Below are 17,858 nucleotides of genomic sequence, written 5' to 3' on the forward strand. Positions count from 1 at the left end.
GAGGGCGTACGTGCCGAGTTTAAACAGCAAGATTCGTATTCAGTTGGCGAACTAGGTATATTTATTAACTATGCTGGGAGAGGGGAGCGTCCGATATAAGGCTAATTTGACTTTTTTTTTTATCAAGAGTAGCCTAATGCTGCTTTACAGTATAGTCTGACCAAAGTTTAAGGTAACCGAGGCTATCTGTTGGTAAAATATAAACTCTCACGGTCTTTGCGTATGTCACTATTTTTTGGATTTAATTATTAGATATGTAAATATGAAAAGCACGATAAGTTATTAGGCCTAAAAATGGATAAGTATAAACTGCAGTGACGATCGGTGAGGGAAAGCAAGGAAAGCAGTGCTTACCTTAGCAAAAACTATGCAAAATACAATGACTGAATTCTAGGTTTAACTTCTTATTACTTTTATCACGTCTATTTTAACTTGAAAATTACTGTATTTGTGACTAGAATTACTCGTAACGCTTGTGAGTAGTCTAAGTCCTCACCAAACCGCATGTCTTGCCTATAAATGCCAATTGACGCAAACGCTTCTGTCAGAAACAATCACTGAGGCTCCAGGTAAGCAACTATCAAACTTGCTTTCCCAGATTCAAAAATGTCAAAAAACACCTTCGTTTCATCCAATCCTCACTCGTTTTGCAAAATGTCACCAGCTGCTTAGCCAATCAGATGTGTTATGGTTATGGTAGGTTAGTTGTGCTTTCCCAGTGACGTCAATGCGTACATTCGCTAAGAGCGACTAGACTAACTCTTCAGAATGGTCTCTCGTCACGGTACACGCACAGCATCATAATGCCGAAATAATTGTTGCTGTTTTTTGATGTCTCCTCGCCATGTACTTTAGCCTACTGTACTAGCTTTCATAGCCATGCCTTTGCCCTTTTTACAGCGTTGATATAACGTTACTTCGCCAATGAACGTTCAGGTGCGGATGCAATATTTAGTTTGTTAAGCTTCTATACGCAGGAGGCAAACTTATCCAGCTTTTTGTACAAATTGCTTGCGGTTGTAATGTTTAGGCCTAAGTGTTAGTTTTTGTAGTGTAGGCTTAACTGAATATCTGAGAATAAACATTCATGACGAATTAAACATTTAGACAACTATTATTCTATGTCTAACACAGGATTTTGGTCCTGCAACGTTAAAATTAAGATTGTTCATGACTTCTAAACATTAAATGGATGTATGATCACGACATAGGCGAAGCACAATTTGACAGATTTTTATTTTTGATTTGTTTTGGAAATGCTCTCAGAGCGCACCAAATTGGAAGTGTTTTTCAAAAATTTCTGGGGGAGGCCCCCCACACCCCCCGCTGGAAGTGTTGCCTTCGGCAACACGCCTTCGGGCTTCGCCCGACGGTTACGCCCTTCGTGCCTACCACCTTGCTGCAGCATATTTCCAAGTTGCTTTCCCAACGGTTTAAGCCACCGAACGTCACTGATAAACTGTAATAGTTCGCTTAACAGGGAATGTCCTTAGATTAAAGCATGGGCTATATCGAACCTTTTTGTTAAATTTTAAATATCGAATGCAATTTATTGCGGTACCGTAGCCTACATTAAACAAAAATTATCGCACTCTAAACATAAGCTATATAACAAAAAAGAAGGCCTACCCTTCAGGGTTGTATGAGCCCCATCTCGTCGCCCTTCCCTTCAGACTCACTAGCTGGCCTCTAGGCTACTTTTTAGTAAAAGTGCCTAATACGTTTTTCAAACCATAGGTTGTGAATTCGAATCAAAAACATCAGACTGATTCCACGATTTGTTGGGACTTTATCTTTGACTGCATAAGAATGCAAAGGGCTATGGGTTTAACTAAAAAAAACAACAATTGATTTTACAGTGTCGTTTTCAGTGGATAATTTGACAATGAAAATGGCCGTCTCCAAAACATAGCCTATAGGCTAATTGCCTCACTCTTTATATCACTGGTTCAGTGGTTCTTAACCTTTTTCCTTGTTGGCACCACTTTGAAATCACCATCAACTAGTTCTTGCACCCTTTTTAAAATGACTCAAAAGCAATGTTGTTTGCATGTGTAAATAACAAAACTGTTGTGTTTCTTTAATCCTTATTTATATAACTGACAATGCAGTAACACAATCTGCTTTCCTCATCATACGGGGATCTGACAATTGGATTGTTTTTTTTGTTGATGCGTTGTGCATTCATCTATCTGTAAGTTAACCCTACACATTCCCGGTATTGCAAGGGTTGTTAGTCAACAATCTATACTTTGATGGCATTTTTCCATGCCACCTGGTCCTGAAGGTCGACGAGATGAGACCTGCCAACCACAGATCTTCTCCAACGTAATTTAGCCAACGCTCGGCCTCGGGGAGTTATTCCCAGGGACGTTGAAAACCCGAATTTTCTTTGGCCACGCGACTTTTCATGTGTTGCACCATAGACTTTGGTTGCACGTATCCGTGCTAAAGAAGCCTTCTTCATTTCATGGCATTTTTAAGCTGATGGATACCAAAGCTTGGATCTCAGCTTTTCCAACGTCACCCGGTCAGAACAACATTTGGAATAGATCCATCGTGGCCTACTATACATTACCGTATCGTTTAAACATGGTCAATTTTTCTCTTCAACAATGGTTGGCCAGGTCGCACTTGCATATAATGGGACACTTCTCACACGTGATTTATGCATGTGACCTCGACTTGTTTTTATTCAAAGGCGAAGCCAGGGGAGGCTGTAGGGACTGAATCTCCCCTTAATTAAAATTTGTTTACCAAAATAAGCCCAAAATAATAGTAGGCTATACCCAAAAAATCTTGCGGCCACGATTTCATTTTTTTAATTTTCCAATCGTAAGCCCCTTCCTTACAAAAATCCTGATAATGCCCAGCAAATGCTTAAAAGTATTGCATTTAATGTAATAGTTGTACTAAAAATGAAGTTAAAAGTGGTAATTGGATCTATTTTAACGGCCTTTTGAAAATACTGAGGATTTGGCCACGTAGCTTGATACCTGTTTGGCAACACTGGTAGCGGACTTTTCGACCAGCTGGCCTGGCGGGCAAGTTTCCCGCCAGACCCAGGTCCCAGATCAGAGAACGAGCACAATTCATGAAAGAATACAATACGGCATTGACTTTTTTTTTACTGATCTCTTTCTTTCAGGCTCTCATCAGGCAGTAATCACATAGTCGAGGGTTTTTGGTAAAATCATCAGATAGAAAAGTGATCTTTCAAAGTATAATCAGTCTAAACATGTTTATGTGTTTTGTTGGTAAATAAGTATGCACTGATTAAGCAAGGTCTAGCTAAGATAGGATAAAACAGCAAACAATTTAAAATTTTTTATGGTTTCTAATGGCAAGTGATGTGATCTAATAAGAACAATCCCAAGTTTTTCTAACCCACTATCAATAGTTTACAGGGTATGAAGGCAGACTGCAGCAGCCATCCCCGTCAAGTAAATTGGAGTAAATAATCATTTTTTGACTGATAAGCATTAATGATATAGGTGTTGTGAGCTCACAATTTAAGGTTCTGGTTAGTTTTAATTTGTCATAATCTGAAACATGCGGCCTTTTTCCATGCTGCAACTTGGTGAGAAGCTTACAACTTAACGTACTATAGGCTACTCAAAGTTAGTATTGAATGATGGCACACTGACTACCGGTAGCTACTTTGCTTGAGACTATCAGCAGTAATTGCTTGGCGATTATTCTAGTGTATATTACAGTGGGAGAAATTAACCAGCTGTTTTTTCAAATTCATCTTTAGCTCTGATTTTAGGATACAACAGTATATTCCAGGGGTGAGCAGAGTTGTTGAAAAAATGAGCCGCTTGCAGATAAACCATTAACACCAGCGAGCCGCAAAATCAATTGACACAAAAAAAAAACGGCAATAAAAGCACAATGACTGTTTATCCATATCAATTTTGTACTAGACTCGCTAATCTTTGAAAATTCAGACGATAAGTTGTTAATGTGAATTAATTTTTCCATGTGCTCATTTGTCAAGGTTGCACGATGTTCGTAAGTTGTTAATGTGAATTAATTCTTCCATGTGCTCATTTGTCAAGGTTGCACGATGTTCGTAAGTTGTTAATGTGAATTAATTCTTCCATGTGCTCATTTGTCAAGGTTGCATGATGTTTTGATTTTACAAAGTTCATTGCAGAGAATAAAAATTTACAACAATAAGTCGTCACAGTAAAAACAGAAATGAATCGTGCACTGGTCTTTTTAAGTTTTGGATATTTATTCTCTGGAAGCTGCAGATTTTTTCAAAAACTAATATTAATTAATTTAATTTGTCGCCGACATTTGTTGGCATATCGGCGGGTTTTGTAACCATTGGGTTGCATGCTAACCAGATATTGAAGAAACTGATAGCAAATCATTTCCAATCCCAACATTGGTGTGTTCTACTACAAATTGCGTTCATTTTATCCGTTTGATAACTTGATTAAGTTAAGTAAAAGTATGGTATCGAATATTCATAAAGCACAACTTGTGAAGTTGTAAACAAACCTCAAATTCTTGGTCTCAAAATTTCATTGTAATCATGCTTATAGGCTCAATAATACTTTAATGTTAATTTCTTCCTAGAACAGACTGAGTGCTCTGGTCAAACCCAAATAAGTCATGCAACAGATCAGATTTGTAAATTCTGATAGAAATAAATAAGGAAGTTCTGGTGATACTTCTAAGCTTCAACTAATCGCTGCTTCTTCCAATTGTTGCTGACTAAACGCAAAATGATCCAGGAGAGGCACAATGTTCACAATTCCATTGTTTTACAATGGTTACAGTAAAAAAGAGACTTGTTTTTGATCTTTGTATTGTATTGGGAGCATATTAGATTTTGAAAAAAGTGTAAGTCACAAACTTTAATTTTTAGCAACCGATTTTTGCACCTCTATCAATGTGGTGCCTATGGCTCGAGCCATGTCTGCCATACGCTAGGTACACCACTGCTTGGTTGACAGCGTGAGATAACATATTTATAAAGTATATATCATCTTAATTTTTTGTAATATTACGATTCAATACAAGAGCCACAGAATTTATGTTGTGGAGCCGCAGTTTGCCCACCGTTGGTATATTCTGTGATGCAGTTTAAAATTTTTGTCCAACCCCCTCCCCCATCCTGAAAATTACTTTTTGCTTAAACTGGCCTTGTATTGTATGGATGTCATTTTTTGTTTGTCACATTTAAATTTCAAATATTCTTGAAATTCCAAAATGGTAAGAGCTGACTGTCGTGTTGTATTTTTTCGTTTCTTGTTTTTCATGTAACCCATTGAATGATAGCTATATTTTCACGCCACGCATCTTTATTTTCAAGGTTTGTTTTAAGCAAAATCTTTAACTGTGAGTCTCAATTTCTAAAAATACATTAATTTTAAGATGTTTGAAGCAAGACTTGTCCAAGGAAGCTTACTCAAAAAGGTCCAAGATGCCTTAAAAGATATTGTCTCCGAAGCTTCATGGGACTGTACCTCGTCAGGGTTAAGTTTGCAAGCAATGGATGGATCACATGTCTCTTTGGTACAACTCACTCTTCGGTCTGATGGATTTGAAAAATATCGGTGTGATCGAAATCTTGCTTTAGGTATCAATATGAGTAGCCTTTCAAAAATCCTTCGCTGTGCTAGCAATGATGATGTAATCACTCTACGGGCCGATGATACCGGAGATACATTGGAATTGATGTTTGAAGCACCAAAAGGAGAAAAAGTATCCAATTATGAAATGAAACTTATGGATTTTGAATGTGAGCAGCTTGGCATTCCTGACCAAGATTACAGTTGCACCATCAAGCTGCCTTCTGCTGAATTTTCACGCATTTGTAGAGACTTGAGTCAAATCGGCGAATGTGTTGTCATAACATGCACAAAAGATGGTGTACAATTTTCAGCTAAAGGTGATCTGGGCAGTGGCACAGTGAAACTTTCTCAGAATCTAGGAGTTGAGAAGGAAGAAGATCAAGTCTCCATTGAAATGACTGAACCAGTACAGCTTACTTTTGCTGTAAAGTACCTCAACATGTTCACAAAAGCATCATCATTGTCTGGATCAGTATCTTTATCGATGTCCAATGATATTCCTCTTGCTGTGGAATATAAGATTGAAGATATGGGGCACATTAAATACTTCTTGGCCCCTAAGATAGAGGACGAAGAGGATGAATAAGTCTTTTTATAGAAGTCAATACAAAACACTTTCACAAGAGAAAAGTTTGATCAATTTGTCACATCAACATTTTGATGTTAATCAGGACAATAGCTTAGTTGAATTTTCCACTTTGATTTTCTTTTATCGTGCATTGAGTAGTTTTTCATAACATATAAATGCAATTTTTTTGTGGAGTGGATTTGTATAAAATTTGTTTATATAGATTGATGAGCTTAAATTTTTTTGTATATTATACATAATCCCATCATGAAAGTTTTTTTTTTTATTCCCCCAGAACATGGCATTAAGTGGAAATGAATTTTGAAAAAGTGTATTTTTATCGAAAAAACAGTTTGTGGTTTGTGAACTTGCCTGCTACTTGAGTTGTTGATATATCATCTTTTGTACTTTTCCATATTTTATTCATGGTATGTTGTTGGCTCCATGTTGTAGCACTTTAAAATGACTTCAAATTGGGAAAAATTATTTCTTGCATAACTTTTAAATTTTGTACGAATGATGATAGGAAAGTCATACAAGTTTGTTAATTTTTATTTCACATTGCAATTTGCTCTCTTCTCCCCCTCTTTTAATGTGACAAGCAGAGTTTTTTGTTGTGTTAATAGACTTTTAACATTGGCTTGTATATGAAATGGTTATTCACAAAAAAAAATTCTACTGTCAATCTTATTTTTCCGACAACTTAGTTGTGTTTATAAATGGTATATGGCGCATAAATGCTCTAAACACATATTCAAAGTGTTTTATGGAAAGAGCCTACAATTTTGATATTCAATTGCTGTTGACTGCCAGTTTTAATGGTTGCTTTTTTATTAGGATCTTAGCGATAAAATTTCATTAAACATGAAGATTTTAATTTGTAAACTTTTAACAGTCATTGCAATAGCTGGTTTTGTATACTATGTTAATGGAACACTATCTAAGCAATCAAAGAAAAAGACCAAGAAAGAAAAGGAACAAAAGGTTTATTAACTTCGTTATAGCTTTATATGTATTCAACAGATGTATATATCTTTGATGTTGTGATTATAATTTTTCAGTGTTTATCACTAAGCAGTGCATTAAACAAGCTAAGTTTTAACTATACAAGCAAAATAGATGTTTGCAGTAGGCTACTCTGACAAGGCAGAAAATGTTTCTCAGCTATGGTTCTCAGGCCTCGAAATTCACGGCGGACACCGCGGACATGTCCGCCGTCACAGCATGTGATGTTCGCGGCAAGTACCATCTAGATCGGTCATATTTGTCCGCCGAAAAATAACACAGGAACTAGCGATACAAATTGTCAAATTGCACAAACAACGATTATTGCGGGAATAGAATTTCCCACGCATTCTAGCGGGGTAGCACGCATCAGGAAAATGTTAATATTGTATCCCTTAGCTTCCATTCAAGCAGGAAAACTTTCAATTTTTTGTTGCTTTGACGATGGATGACATTGAATCAGCGTAACAAAAGTGAATTCTTCACTAAGAATCGATGGGAGTACCGTACTTTCACACTAATCACGCGCAACTTAGTTCAAGTCTTACATCACAATGTCTGGCTTTGATCGAGTAATGTTGATGGCAAGGTTGGTTACAAAATTAGATTACACAAGTAGGCTATTACAGCACGGAATGGCCTGTTTCGGCGAGTCCGATTCGGCTAATCCGATTCGGCGAGTTCCCTATTCGGCGAGAGCCTTTTTCGGCGAGTGCCCTATTCGGCGAGTTTTGAAATTTTATTTTTTAAAAGGAAATTATCGGGTACGGTAGCCTAACTGTTTTCACATCGCTTTAACGTCACTGAACGTGCAGAATAGAATAAAAATAAAATGTTTGAACTATTAAATTAAAATTCGTCATGTCAGTTCAGTTGTTTTTATTTCTGACCATCATATCAAAAACAATGCACGTCAACATAGCAAAGGTAGAAGCGACAAAACGCGAACGCTAAAACGTGCTTGAATTCGTCATGTCCGTCCAGTTGTTTTTAAGGTGGAAGCGACAAAACGCGAACGTTATAACGTGCTTGTAACCGAAGTAAGTTATTGAGTTGAAAGAATTTTGGCACGGTCGCAACATTTTCAGAATTTAAGATGTGAAGGGAAAATAAAAAAAAGAAAATGTTACAAAAAAAATCATGTTAATATCTATTAGTTAGTACTTTTGAATAGTTAAAATGATTAGTTTGGATCAACAAATGTGTGGCCTACAGCTTGGATTGAAAGCAAATTGTTGGGTACCAGCAAAAATTTGTTCCAAGAACCCAGTTAGCCTAACAGTTCATTTTTACATTGTAGTAACAGAATGAAAAGGCTAACCAAATGTGTGGCCTATCGTTTTAACGTCGCTAAACGTTGAAATCGTGTAGAAAACAGAACATTGATGACTAGGATACGTTCGTTGAAACTGAGAAACATTCACAGAAGCCCTTCAATACGTTGCATTTTTAAGATAATGTATTCAGACGTTGAATCAATGTACAAATGAACTGTTAGGCTAAATGGGTTCTTGGAACAAATCGAAGGGCTTCTGTGAATGTTTCCCAGTTTCAACGTATCCTAGTCAGCAAAGTTCTCTTTTCTACATGATTTCAATGTTTAGCGACGTTAAAACGATGTAAAAACGGCAATTTCTACTGGTCGGGATAACTAGGCTATGGTACCCGATAATTTCCTTTCAATCCAAGCTGTAGGCCACACATTTGTTGATCCAAACTAATCATTTTAACTATTCAAAAGTACTAACTTATAGACATTAAACATGATTTTTTTTGTAACATTTTCTTTTTTTTATTTTTCCTTCATTTCTTAAATTTTTCTGAAGGTGTTGCAACCGTGCCAAATTTCTTTCAACTCAATAACTTACTTCGGTCACAAGCACGTTTTAACGTTCGCGTTTTGTCGCTTCTACCTTTTTCTACACCTTTGCTATGTTGACGTGAATTGTTTTTGATATCATGATCAAAAATAAAAACAACTGAACTGACATGACGAATTCAAGCACGTTTTAACGTTCGCGTTTTGTCGCTTCTACCTTTGCTATGTTGACGTGTATTGTTTTTGATATGATGGTCAGAAATAAAAACAACTGAACTGAACTGACATAACGAATTTTAATTTAATAGTTCAAACATTTTATTTTTATTCTATTCTGCACGATATCAACGTTTAACGATGTAAAAACGGCAGTTATAATGAGGCTACGGTACCCGATAATTCCCTTTCAAAAATAAAATTTCAAAAACTCGCCGAATAGGGAACTCGCCCAATCGGATTAGCCGAATCGGACTTGCCGAATAGTAGCAGACCCATTACAGCAAGATGCAAAAAAATTTGTTAAATTTTGGTATTGCTGTAAGAAAGAAAAAACACAGGGAAAATTCTAAAAGTGAGAATGAGGACGCTGAACCTACTCGCTCTTTGACACTTTCGCTCACATGACACGCAAAAATAAACCTAATAAAAGAGGGTCTGCTACTATTCGGTGAGTCCGATTCGATGAGTTTCTAACCCCTAACCCTAAACCGGCAATGATAATTAGGCTACGGTACCCAATAATTAAAAAAAAATCACTGAATAGGGATCGGACTCACCGAAGCGGGCCATTCCGATAAAAGAAGCCTAGTGAAACTTTGCACAGCAGAAAATAGTAGAGTTAGTGTGGGAGTTTTCCAACTCGTGTCCAGATCCAGAGCATTGTGACGCAAGAAGCCACACGACCTCGTTTGGTGAAAGTTAATCAGTTATGCAAGCGGCTACAGGGCGCTTTGATTCTTCAAGCGCACATCGTTGGTCTGATGAAAGCCTTTCAGAGTGACTTTGCTGAAATTTTAAAAAGCCTTCCAAACCGTAGCTATAGTTCTCAAATGGCAAAGACTTATCAAAATAAAGTGATTAAACATGACGATCGACGTTAAAACTGGTGTGTCCGCCGTGAGACTTAATTTGTCCGCCGAGATAGCTGCTCAGACCGGACACGTTTGTTCGCTGTCATCAAAAACGAATTTTGAGGCCTGATATAAATTGATCATCAATTGTAAATATTTGAGTAAAACCAACACACATTTTTCAGTTGAGATTCTTGTCTCGATTCAGCTGTTTTTATTTTTCATATTCTATTTTTCGTATAACCATGAATCAATGGGAAATGGCTTCTTCCTCTTGTATGTGGTGCTGAAGAACAGACCGCAGACCACATCATCAATGACTTTATCATCTTCAAGCCACCAAACGGAGTGGAAGGTCTCCGCATCATGGATGATGAAACAAACACTGGCTGCTCTCTACTCTTTAGTAGCCTTCCAGTGTATTCCGGGAACATAGTGAATCTGGGGCTGGATTTTTGCTTTTTTGGTTATTGACCATTTTTTTTAGCAAAATGTCCGAAAAAAATATAATCAATTTGGTCAAAATGTCAAAAAAATATATGCATAGTCATTAGTCAATTCAGTCAAAATGTCCAAAACAAACAACGTTTCTCAGCAAAACTTAATGTTGTAGCTAGTCAGGAAGTGCAAATTTTGGTTTGCATCAGCTACTTGAAAGGAAATATTTTCATCAGAAAAAATGACCGAATTTTTTCAAGTCATTTCGGACAAATGATCGAAAAGTCTCAGTGAAAAAAAAAACAGATCTGGGGTGGTAAAAGGATAGACCCTCGTCCCCAGAGGCTCACACGACAGCGACGACGAATTTTTATATTCCGAATTCTGATCCTGCAAACTATGTAAATGTACTATATATGTAAATGTTTTGTCCAGAAAAATTAACAAGAATCATTGCCCATCAATTAAAGTTGTTAGTTGTAAATCAGCCCACCTCATGTTTTTACATTTTAGGTGAAATTTGCAAAGACAAATGTCATCGCCAGGGGATTAATAAATGAAAATATTGATGCTCAAGATCTCATAGAAAACCATGAAAAATATTGTGCAGCAGAAAAAAACACTCGACAGTTTAATTCTGGTCACGTATTGGGATATGTCACACCTGTAAGTAAGTTAGGTTGACTTTGATTCATTAGAATCTAAATGAAAAAAAAACTGCGGCTCCACTTTTCTTGTTTAGTTGCTTTAGTAATTGTTTCAACATTTCAAGTTTATGTAGGAAGTATTTGTTTGCTGAGTAGGCTATATATACATCTTATGTGAAAGAATTTAGTACAGTGCCATACCAACATTTTTTTCATATACATAATAAAAAATAAACTTATCGGTACCATACCACAATAGTCATTAATGCTGTGTTGTAAATCCTGTTAGCAAACTACATTGGCTGTTGGACATAAAATGTGTAGGCTAGCCTATGTAACATTAGCACATCATCTATGTAACATTGTTGTGACGACTTTTTGATACAGACAGCATGTTCAACCACTAGTGTCTGAGGAATATGTTATATGCCATCATAGATAGTGCTGCTGCGTCTAGTTTGAGTTTATAAGATAAAAGGAATCACAGTTATTGACTTTTGATGGTGCCATGCATTCAACAGAATCTGTAGGTTTTGTAAATGACTTGTTACAAAAATAAAAATGCTTTTTGTTTTCAGTGGAATTCTCATGGATATGGTGTTGCCAAAACATTTGGGAAATTTTCAATGCTCAGTCCAGTCTGGCTGCAAATCAAACGCAAGCCAAGAGGGAAATTCCATGTCGCTGGAACTCAAGACATGGATAAAGGTGAGAATTTTGAGTAACACTGTTTCACAAAGATTGACGGTCAAGTTTAGTCCATGGTGACCTATATGTATTGTACAGCCAATGTACCAGCTTCAACTCTGACTGGTGGTCAATCTACTACCCTTGATAGCAGAATCACTAGTACGAATTGATGTTTTGAGTAGAAAGAAGTTAGTAAATGTATATATATATATACTCTTTTTGTACATTTTGTGTGATTATGAACTACTTTTGTGCTGTTGCTGTAATGCAAATAATGGACTACATTTTTTGGCACTTTTGTTGATTGTTGAATATCCAAAGAGTATTTGGAAATAGGAAAAATGGGAAAACTAGTAACAAGGAAAATTTTTTTCATTTTTTCATTTTTTAATGTGAAACTGGAAGTTTTGCAGTGATTTGAGATGCAGCGATCACACTTAGGCGATTTGGATTCTCAAAACTATCATTTTAAAATGATATAGGCTAAAGCACATTTAGCCTAGAGTTTTGTTAAAGTTACAGTACTTTTTCGTTTTTGTTTAAACTTTTAAGTATACCGTTTGCAGTTGTTTGTTGGAAAAGCATGATACATGTATCAAATACATGTTGTAGACTGTGCTAACAATCGTATCAGCTGTGCTCTTTTTTAGGTTGGGTGAAAGACACTCGAAAAGTGAACAATGATCTGCAAATGTGTAAGCTCTTCTACCTACTAGTACCGTAGTAGCAGTTTGCTGGTTTAAAAATTGAATATTTATGATGACGTTGTTCATGTATTCACGGTAGTTCGGGTTTTGGTCTCGTTTTGAAGTCTATATTTGTATAGATTTGCTTATGAAATTTTTGTGATTATAGCTGTGTTACTGCCTGAGTGCAACCGATGGTTGGAATTGCACTAGCTCTGGGCATATAATTGTGGAGTCCTCATCAGAAAATGTTCTGCTTGCGCAGGCAAGATCAAACGGCTTTGACTGTTTAAAATCTTTTGTCTACAACGTTTGTTGCAAACCTGTTGTAGGAATATTGTGCGTTGAAAAAAAACAATTTTGTTTTTTAAAAACCTAAAGTTATGAAGTTCTGCCATGGCTATGAAAATACTTTCGTGACATACGAAGCTCTAAATTTAGCTAGATTTGTTTTGTTTTGCTGAAACGACTGCTTAGTCTAATGCAGTAGCAGGACTACGCGCAGGTTTGGAAGTCAATTGTTCCCTGCCCGTTTGTGAAAATAGAATCGCTTCCGTCTATTTGGTTAAGTCTGAAAAGGTTTTGTCAATGCACAACAACGTTTTTATAACGAATTATTTACAGCATTTTTTCATTAAAAATAAATATTATGAATAATTAAATTGAACGACCTGTAATAACCAGGGCTGTAGAGTGGACCAAAATTATACGACTCCGACTCCTCGATTTATAACTGTCCAGCTCCAGTGTTGCCAGATTTTTAAAGTTTTTATCATTTTTTATTTTTTTAAACTTCAATTTCACTTAAGCTACGATCGAAATTGAAACGGCGACTTTTCCAAAAACTTACAAGAATAAACACTTCTATTTTCTGGTGAAGTTCAAGAGCGCTATACAGAGAACAAGAAAAAAATATTTTGAAAATAGATTGCAAACAAAAGTTTTATAGTTCATCATTTTGTATTTAGTCGTAGTCGGCCTTTTTTTAATAACTCTGACTCCGGACATAATCCTTTCGTCTCCATGGCCCTGATAATAACTACAAAGAACAGCAAGCTTATGAAGGTGCCTGTCTAACCAATGAAGCGCCTGTCTAACTATGAAGGAAGAAGGTAGCCTGTCTAACCAATGCAATTGTTTCCGATTGAATGACTATAACTTTTTCACCTCCTGTTAACCCCCTCAGAACGAAATATATATGTAAGCTTCCTTCAGGCTTCATCACAGCAACAGCATTTCCAAAGATTTTGATGCTTTTTTGTTAACTTATTAAAATATCTGATTAATTTTCTTCGTCGTGTACCCCACAATTCCATCATGACACAGTTGCTTTAATCACAGTGCCCCGTGTACTATTTGATGGTTGGTCTGCTGCTGACTACAAGGCTTTGTTTTCAAGCGAGGATGAAATCGAAGACATGAACAGCGCACTGGTGAAGGTCCTCTTGGATAATGGAATGGATGGCGCGGTTATTGAATTGTGGAGTCAAATGCCACCAAAAAAGAGCAAGTGGGAAAACGAAAAGAACTGCCTGACATAATTTTATCATAGCCTATTTCAAGCAAACGTACCTCCAGCCTTATTTCGACCTAGCTACAATTTTTCTATTAAAAACCGAAAGTGGCAATGATATTCAAATATCTGCCCAAAAGTAAACACGCAAGATATGATTTTTGTATAGAATTCTAAACTTGCCCGACATATTGCAGAGAGATCATTCATGTCATCAGTCATATGAGCGAGGCCTTCCGAGAACATGAACTAACTTTTATTCTTGTCATTCCTCCGCCCATCAATTTTGAGTGAGTATGGTTGGTAGTTGGTACTAAGTCAACCAAATGTTATAATTTGACAAAAACTATATTTAAGCAGTAAATTAGTTTGTAGCATGGATTAGTGGTGTGATACTGATGAAGCCAACCTCATAAGCCAAACACGTGTCTATCACTGTCAATGCTACAATTCTTGCTACAATCGGCTGTCGAAAAGCACATATATATATATATTATATATATATATATTGCTTGGCATTTGATTTATATATATATATATATATATATATATATATTTGAAATTCTATTTGAAATTTGAAATTCTAGTTGAATAAGAACTTCTGATGATCCGTTAAAGGTGAAACAGGCTGTTAAGGATTCAGATAGTAATAACTAGGGCAACCAAAAGTCAATAAAGTCAAAATTTTTCTGCCTTGTTCAAAGTTTATAAAACGTCCATAAACTAAATTTCAGGCTGACACGAAGAGAGGTTTCAAAGTTATGAAGTAAAAAAAAAGTCAAATTTCATGGTTAGGTCAAAATTTTCTTTTAACGTAGTTTTTCTTCTCTCTATTGATATTTTATTAAAGCTACACAGATATTAATTTTTTGTTGCAATTTCTGAGGTAATAATCTTGTTTCGCCCACTACTGATGGTTGAATGTTAAGTGGGCTAGGCGTGGAAGGCAGGTAACGTGGTCTTTGTTCCTTGTTAGATAAGATGAATGCTCAAACCATTATACATAATTATTGTATTGAGTTTTAGCTTCCTGATGTTCTCAAATTTTTCTTTAGCTAGCCTATAATTATGCCTAAGGTTAAACAATCAAATTCTTCTTTAAGTTTGTAGTAGACTGCTTGATTACGCTTCTGTGTTTACCTCGACCCCTAAAGGTGAATGACAGAAGGCAGGAACTTCAAAGGCGATTATGTGAAACATTACTTGATGTTGAAGTATAATACTGCAGAAACCTCTCAGTAGTTTCGGGATATTTAAAGACACCCCATATTTATCTTTTGCAGTTTTTCGAGTGACTATCTTTACCTGTTCGTTAGCTGTGGTGTCGTAGAGTATACCACATTTTTCTTATGTTTCATTAGAAAATAAGATATCCTTACCAAACCGTTTGATTTCTAATATGCTTTGTATTTCGCATTTGGGTTGCAAACGCAGAAAACTATTGATCAAGATTAGGTCAAAATTTGTTAATTATAAAGTCAAAATTTCAAGTTTTTAGGTCAAAAAATTGGTTGCCCTAGTAATAACTATATTTGATTTAATTCGCTCTGCTTTGCTTTTTTGCTTAGCATTGAGCACTTTTTGTAGTATTAATAGTTTTTATTGTTTCTATATATATATTTGAGTTGTCAGCCAGTTTTTGTATTTTGCCTGCCGAGAATTGGAAGTTTGTCTCATTTGATGGACCAAAGTAATTTTGAAATTGCACGTCATGGAGTTCGTTTAGCTTTGACTTTCTCTTATAGATATGCGTCGCACGTCTTAGCGTTAAACACAATGGCTGATTGCTGCTCGTAACGTCGAATGCTGCTTATCGCCAGCAATACCGGTCTTGCATCCCCTCTTGCATAGCACATATATCCTGCCACGCACTCATGTCGTGCGTTAACGTTGAAGCCACTTTGTCTCTCTTCAGTTGCGTGCTTTTTAAAAATGAGGGTTTAGTACTTGTTTACATCACAGTAAAAAATATTATTTCGTGATTATATTCTTTCGAGCACAGGTTCATCTCTTCACCGACCCGGGGTTCAGTGTTAGCTTTAAAATGTTTATTCCCATAATTATCTCAACAGGGGTAAGGCGACATCCTTCACCAGTGACCATTTCAGTCAACTTGCCCCTTTGGTGGATGCTTTCAGTTTAATGACGTATGACTTTTCTTCTGGATCCGGTAAACCTGGCCCCAATGCCCCTTTACCATGGATGCGGGCTTGTGTGGAAAACCTTGACCCAGAAGGTCAGAATAGGAAGAAAATACTTTTGGGTTTGAACTTCTATGGATATGCCTTCTCTACACAAGGTGGAGGGCCAATAGTGGGAAAGCAGTAAGTGCATTTGGGAACAGTTTTGTAATGTTTTTATTTTGTTATCAGAGACAATGTTGCTCGACATACGCCCTGACATCTATATGTACTTACCAGAATCTTTGCATCACCTTGGCTACCGGTATTTAAAGTTACTCAATGGTCTCTCGAGAACATCACCAGCAGGTTTCACTGACTTTGCAAATGTGTGCCGGGTACCCTGGTTTCTTTCTTTGTTTCACTTCAACGGTTGTTGTGTCCTTGTAGTCTGATTTAATTTAAAGTATTTTGTGTGGCCTGCTAAGATCTTCAGCTCGTAATTTTTTTCTGCTTTTCGGATATGCATGCATGTCCAATAAGGTTGTTCAACATGGATTGCCTTTCTCTTAATTTTTAACTTGTGTCTTCGTTCTTCAGGTACATTCAAGTTTTACAATCTTTTTACTCCAAGTTTGTTTGGGATGAAAACACACAGGAACATTTTGTCCAACAACAGATGGGAGAAGACCAGAAAACCTTAATCATGTTTCCCACATTGCAGGTGAAGCAGTGTCAATAATTTTTTAGTTAGCGAATCTTAAACACTAAAGCTGTCGTATTTGAGAGCAGTGTTACTTAGTTTTACCTAGTATCGACTGTGTCATTTCTTGGGTAAAGCAGTTAGTCACATACTTATTTGAGTCATAAATACAGACCGACAACGTGTCTTGACGTCACATTGTAAAAAATAATACAAAATAGAGAGATGGGTAGTTTGTGAATAACCTTGGGAGTTTTTAGGTGACAATAATAAACCAACATTGAGACACCACTCAAAAACACGTTGCAGTTTTTTTGGCAAGACAGCAATGAAATACCTGAATGTGGCCACTAATATTGCCTTTCCGTTCACTTAATCTCACTTTTCTACCACCGAGCATAAGTCTTGATACGACATTAACTGTAACATTACGAATTGATAGAACTATGACATTACTTTTTGTTACAGTCAATTCATGTCCGTTTGAACTTGGCAAGGGATCTGGGTACAGGAATTGCAATATGGGAGCTTGGACAAGGATTGGATTATTTCTATGATCTCTTGTAGTTTTGGGAAAATGCGTACTTTTGAGTTGGTTATGCTTCAGCTAGGTTTGCTTGCCTCGCTCTAATATTTGGTGGTCTAACCATACTTCAAAATTTTTGTTTTTAATTTATTAATTTCTTTAAGAAGAGTGGTGCTTAACGTAAGCTGATGCTGCCACGTTGAAAGGAGTGATATGAGAAGATCATTTTGTGCAGTGGCATAAGCAAACAAATTCCATCGGATGGGTTTAAGATTTCACCACGTTGCTTTATACGGCAAATTACATTTGTTCTGAAGAAAAAAGCCTATCATGTGTAACACAACTGCTGTTTCTTCTGCCACTGGTATCACATTAGCAATGATTTCAACCATAGCCGTAGGAGAATAAAACATTTTGGGGGGTGGGCGAACAAAATTTGCCCAAATTTTTCCTTTGCAAATATATAGTTAAAATGCAATATT

At 36.5% G+C, this 17,858-nt stretch overlaps 2 protein-coding genes across 2 annotated transcripts; both read left to right on the forward strand.

Annotated features, from left to right (window-relative positions):
* Nucleotides 1-5,335: 5,335 nt before the first annotated feature.
* LOC145787291 (DNA sliding clamp PCNA-like) lies at nt 5,336-6,996 on the forward strand. The gene has a single exon (XM_082599006.1). It carries the CDS (start codon nt 5,392-5,394, stop codon nt 6,175-6,177), a length of 786 nt encoding a protein of 261 aa, XP_082455132.1. The 5' UTR covers nt 5,336-5,391; the 3' UTR covers nt 6,178-6,996.
* Nucleotides 6,997-7,005: 9 nt separating this feature from the next.
* LOC145787290 (chitinase domain-containing protein 1-like) lies at nt 7,006-17,653 on the forward strand. Its single transcript, XM_082599005.1, has 9 exons — nt 7,006-7,143; nt 11,005-11,157; nt 11,717-11,846; nt 12,479-12,523; nt 13,856-14,024; nt 14,225-14,317; nt 16,100-16,351; nt 16,748-16,871; nt 17,319-17,653. Exons 1-9 carry the CDS (start codon nt 7,024-7,026, stop codon nt 17,415-17,417), a joined length of 1,185 nt encoding a protein of 394 aa, XP_082455131.1. The 5' UTR covers nt 7,006-7,023; the 3' UTR covers nt 17,418-17,653.
* Nucleotides 17,654-17,858: the final 205 nt, after the last annotated feature.

This window comes from Aplidium turbinatum, chromosome 18 (genome assembly GCF_918807975.1).
Source record: "Aplidium turbinatum chromosome 18, kaAplTurb1.1, whole genome shotgun sequence".
In the NCBI taxonomy this organism is placed as follows: Eukaryota; Metazoa; Chordata; class Ascidiacea; order Aplousobranchia; family Polyclinidae; genus Aplidium; species Aplidium turbinatum.

Coding starts and splice junctions, on each gene's coding strand:
- LOC145787291 (XM_082599006.1), top strand. CDS start 5,392: ATGTTTGAAGCAAGACTTGTCCAAGGAAGCTTACTCAAAAAGGTCCAA.
- LOC145787290 (XM_082599005.1), top strand. CDS start 7,024: ATGAAGATTTTAATTTGTAAACTTTTAACAGTCATTGCAATAGCTGGT. Junction 7,144..11,004: donor AGAAAGAAAAGGAACAAAAG/GTTTATTAACTT, acceptor TTTACATTTTAG/GTGAAATTTGCAAAGACAAA. Junction 16,352..16,747: donor GGGCCAATAGTGGGAAAGCA/GTAAGTGCATTT, acceptor TTCGTTCTTCAG/GTACATTCAAGTTTTACAAT.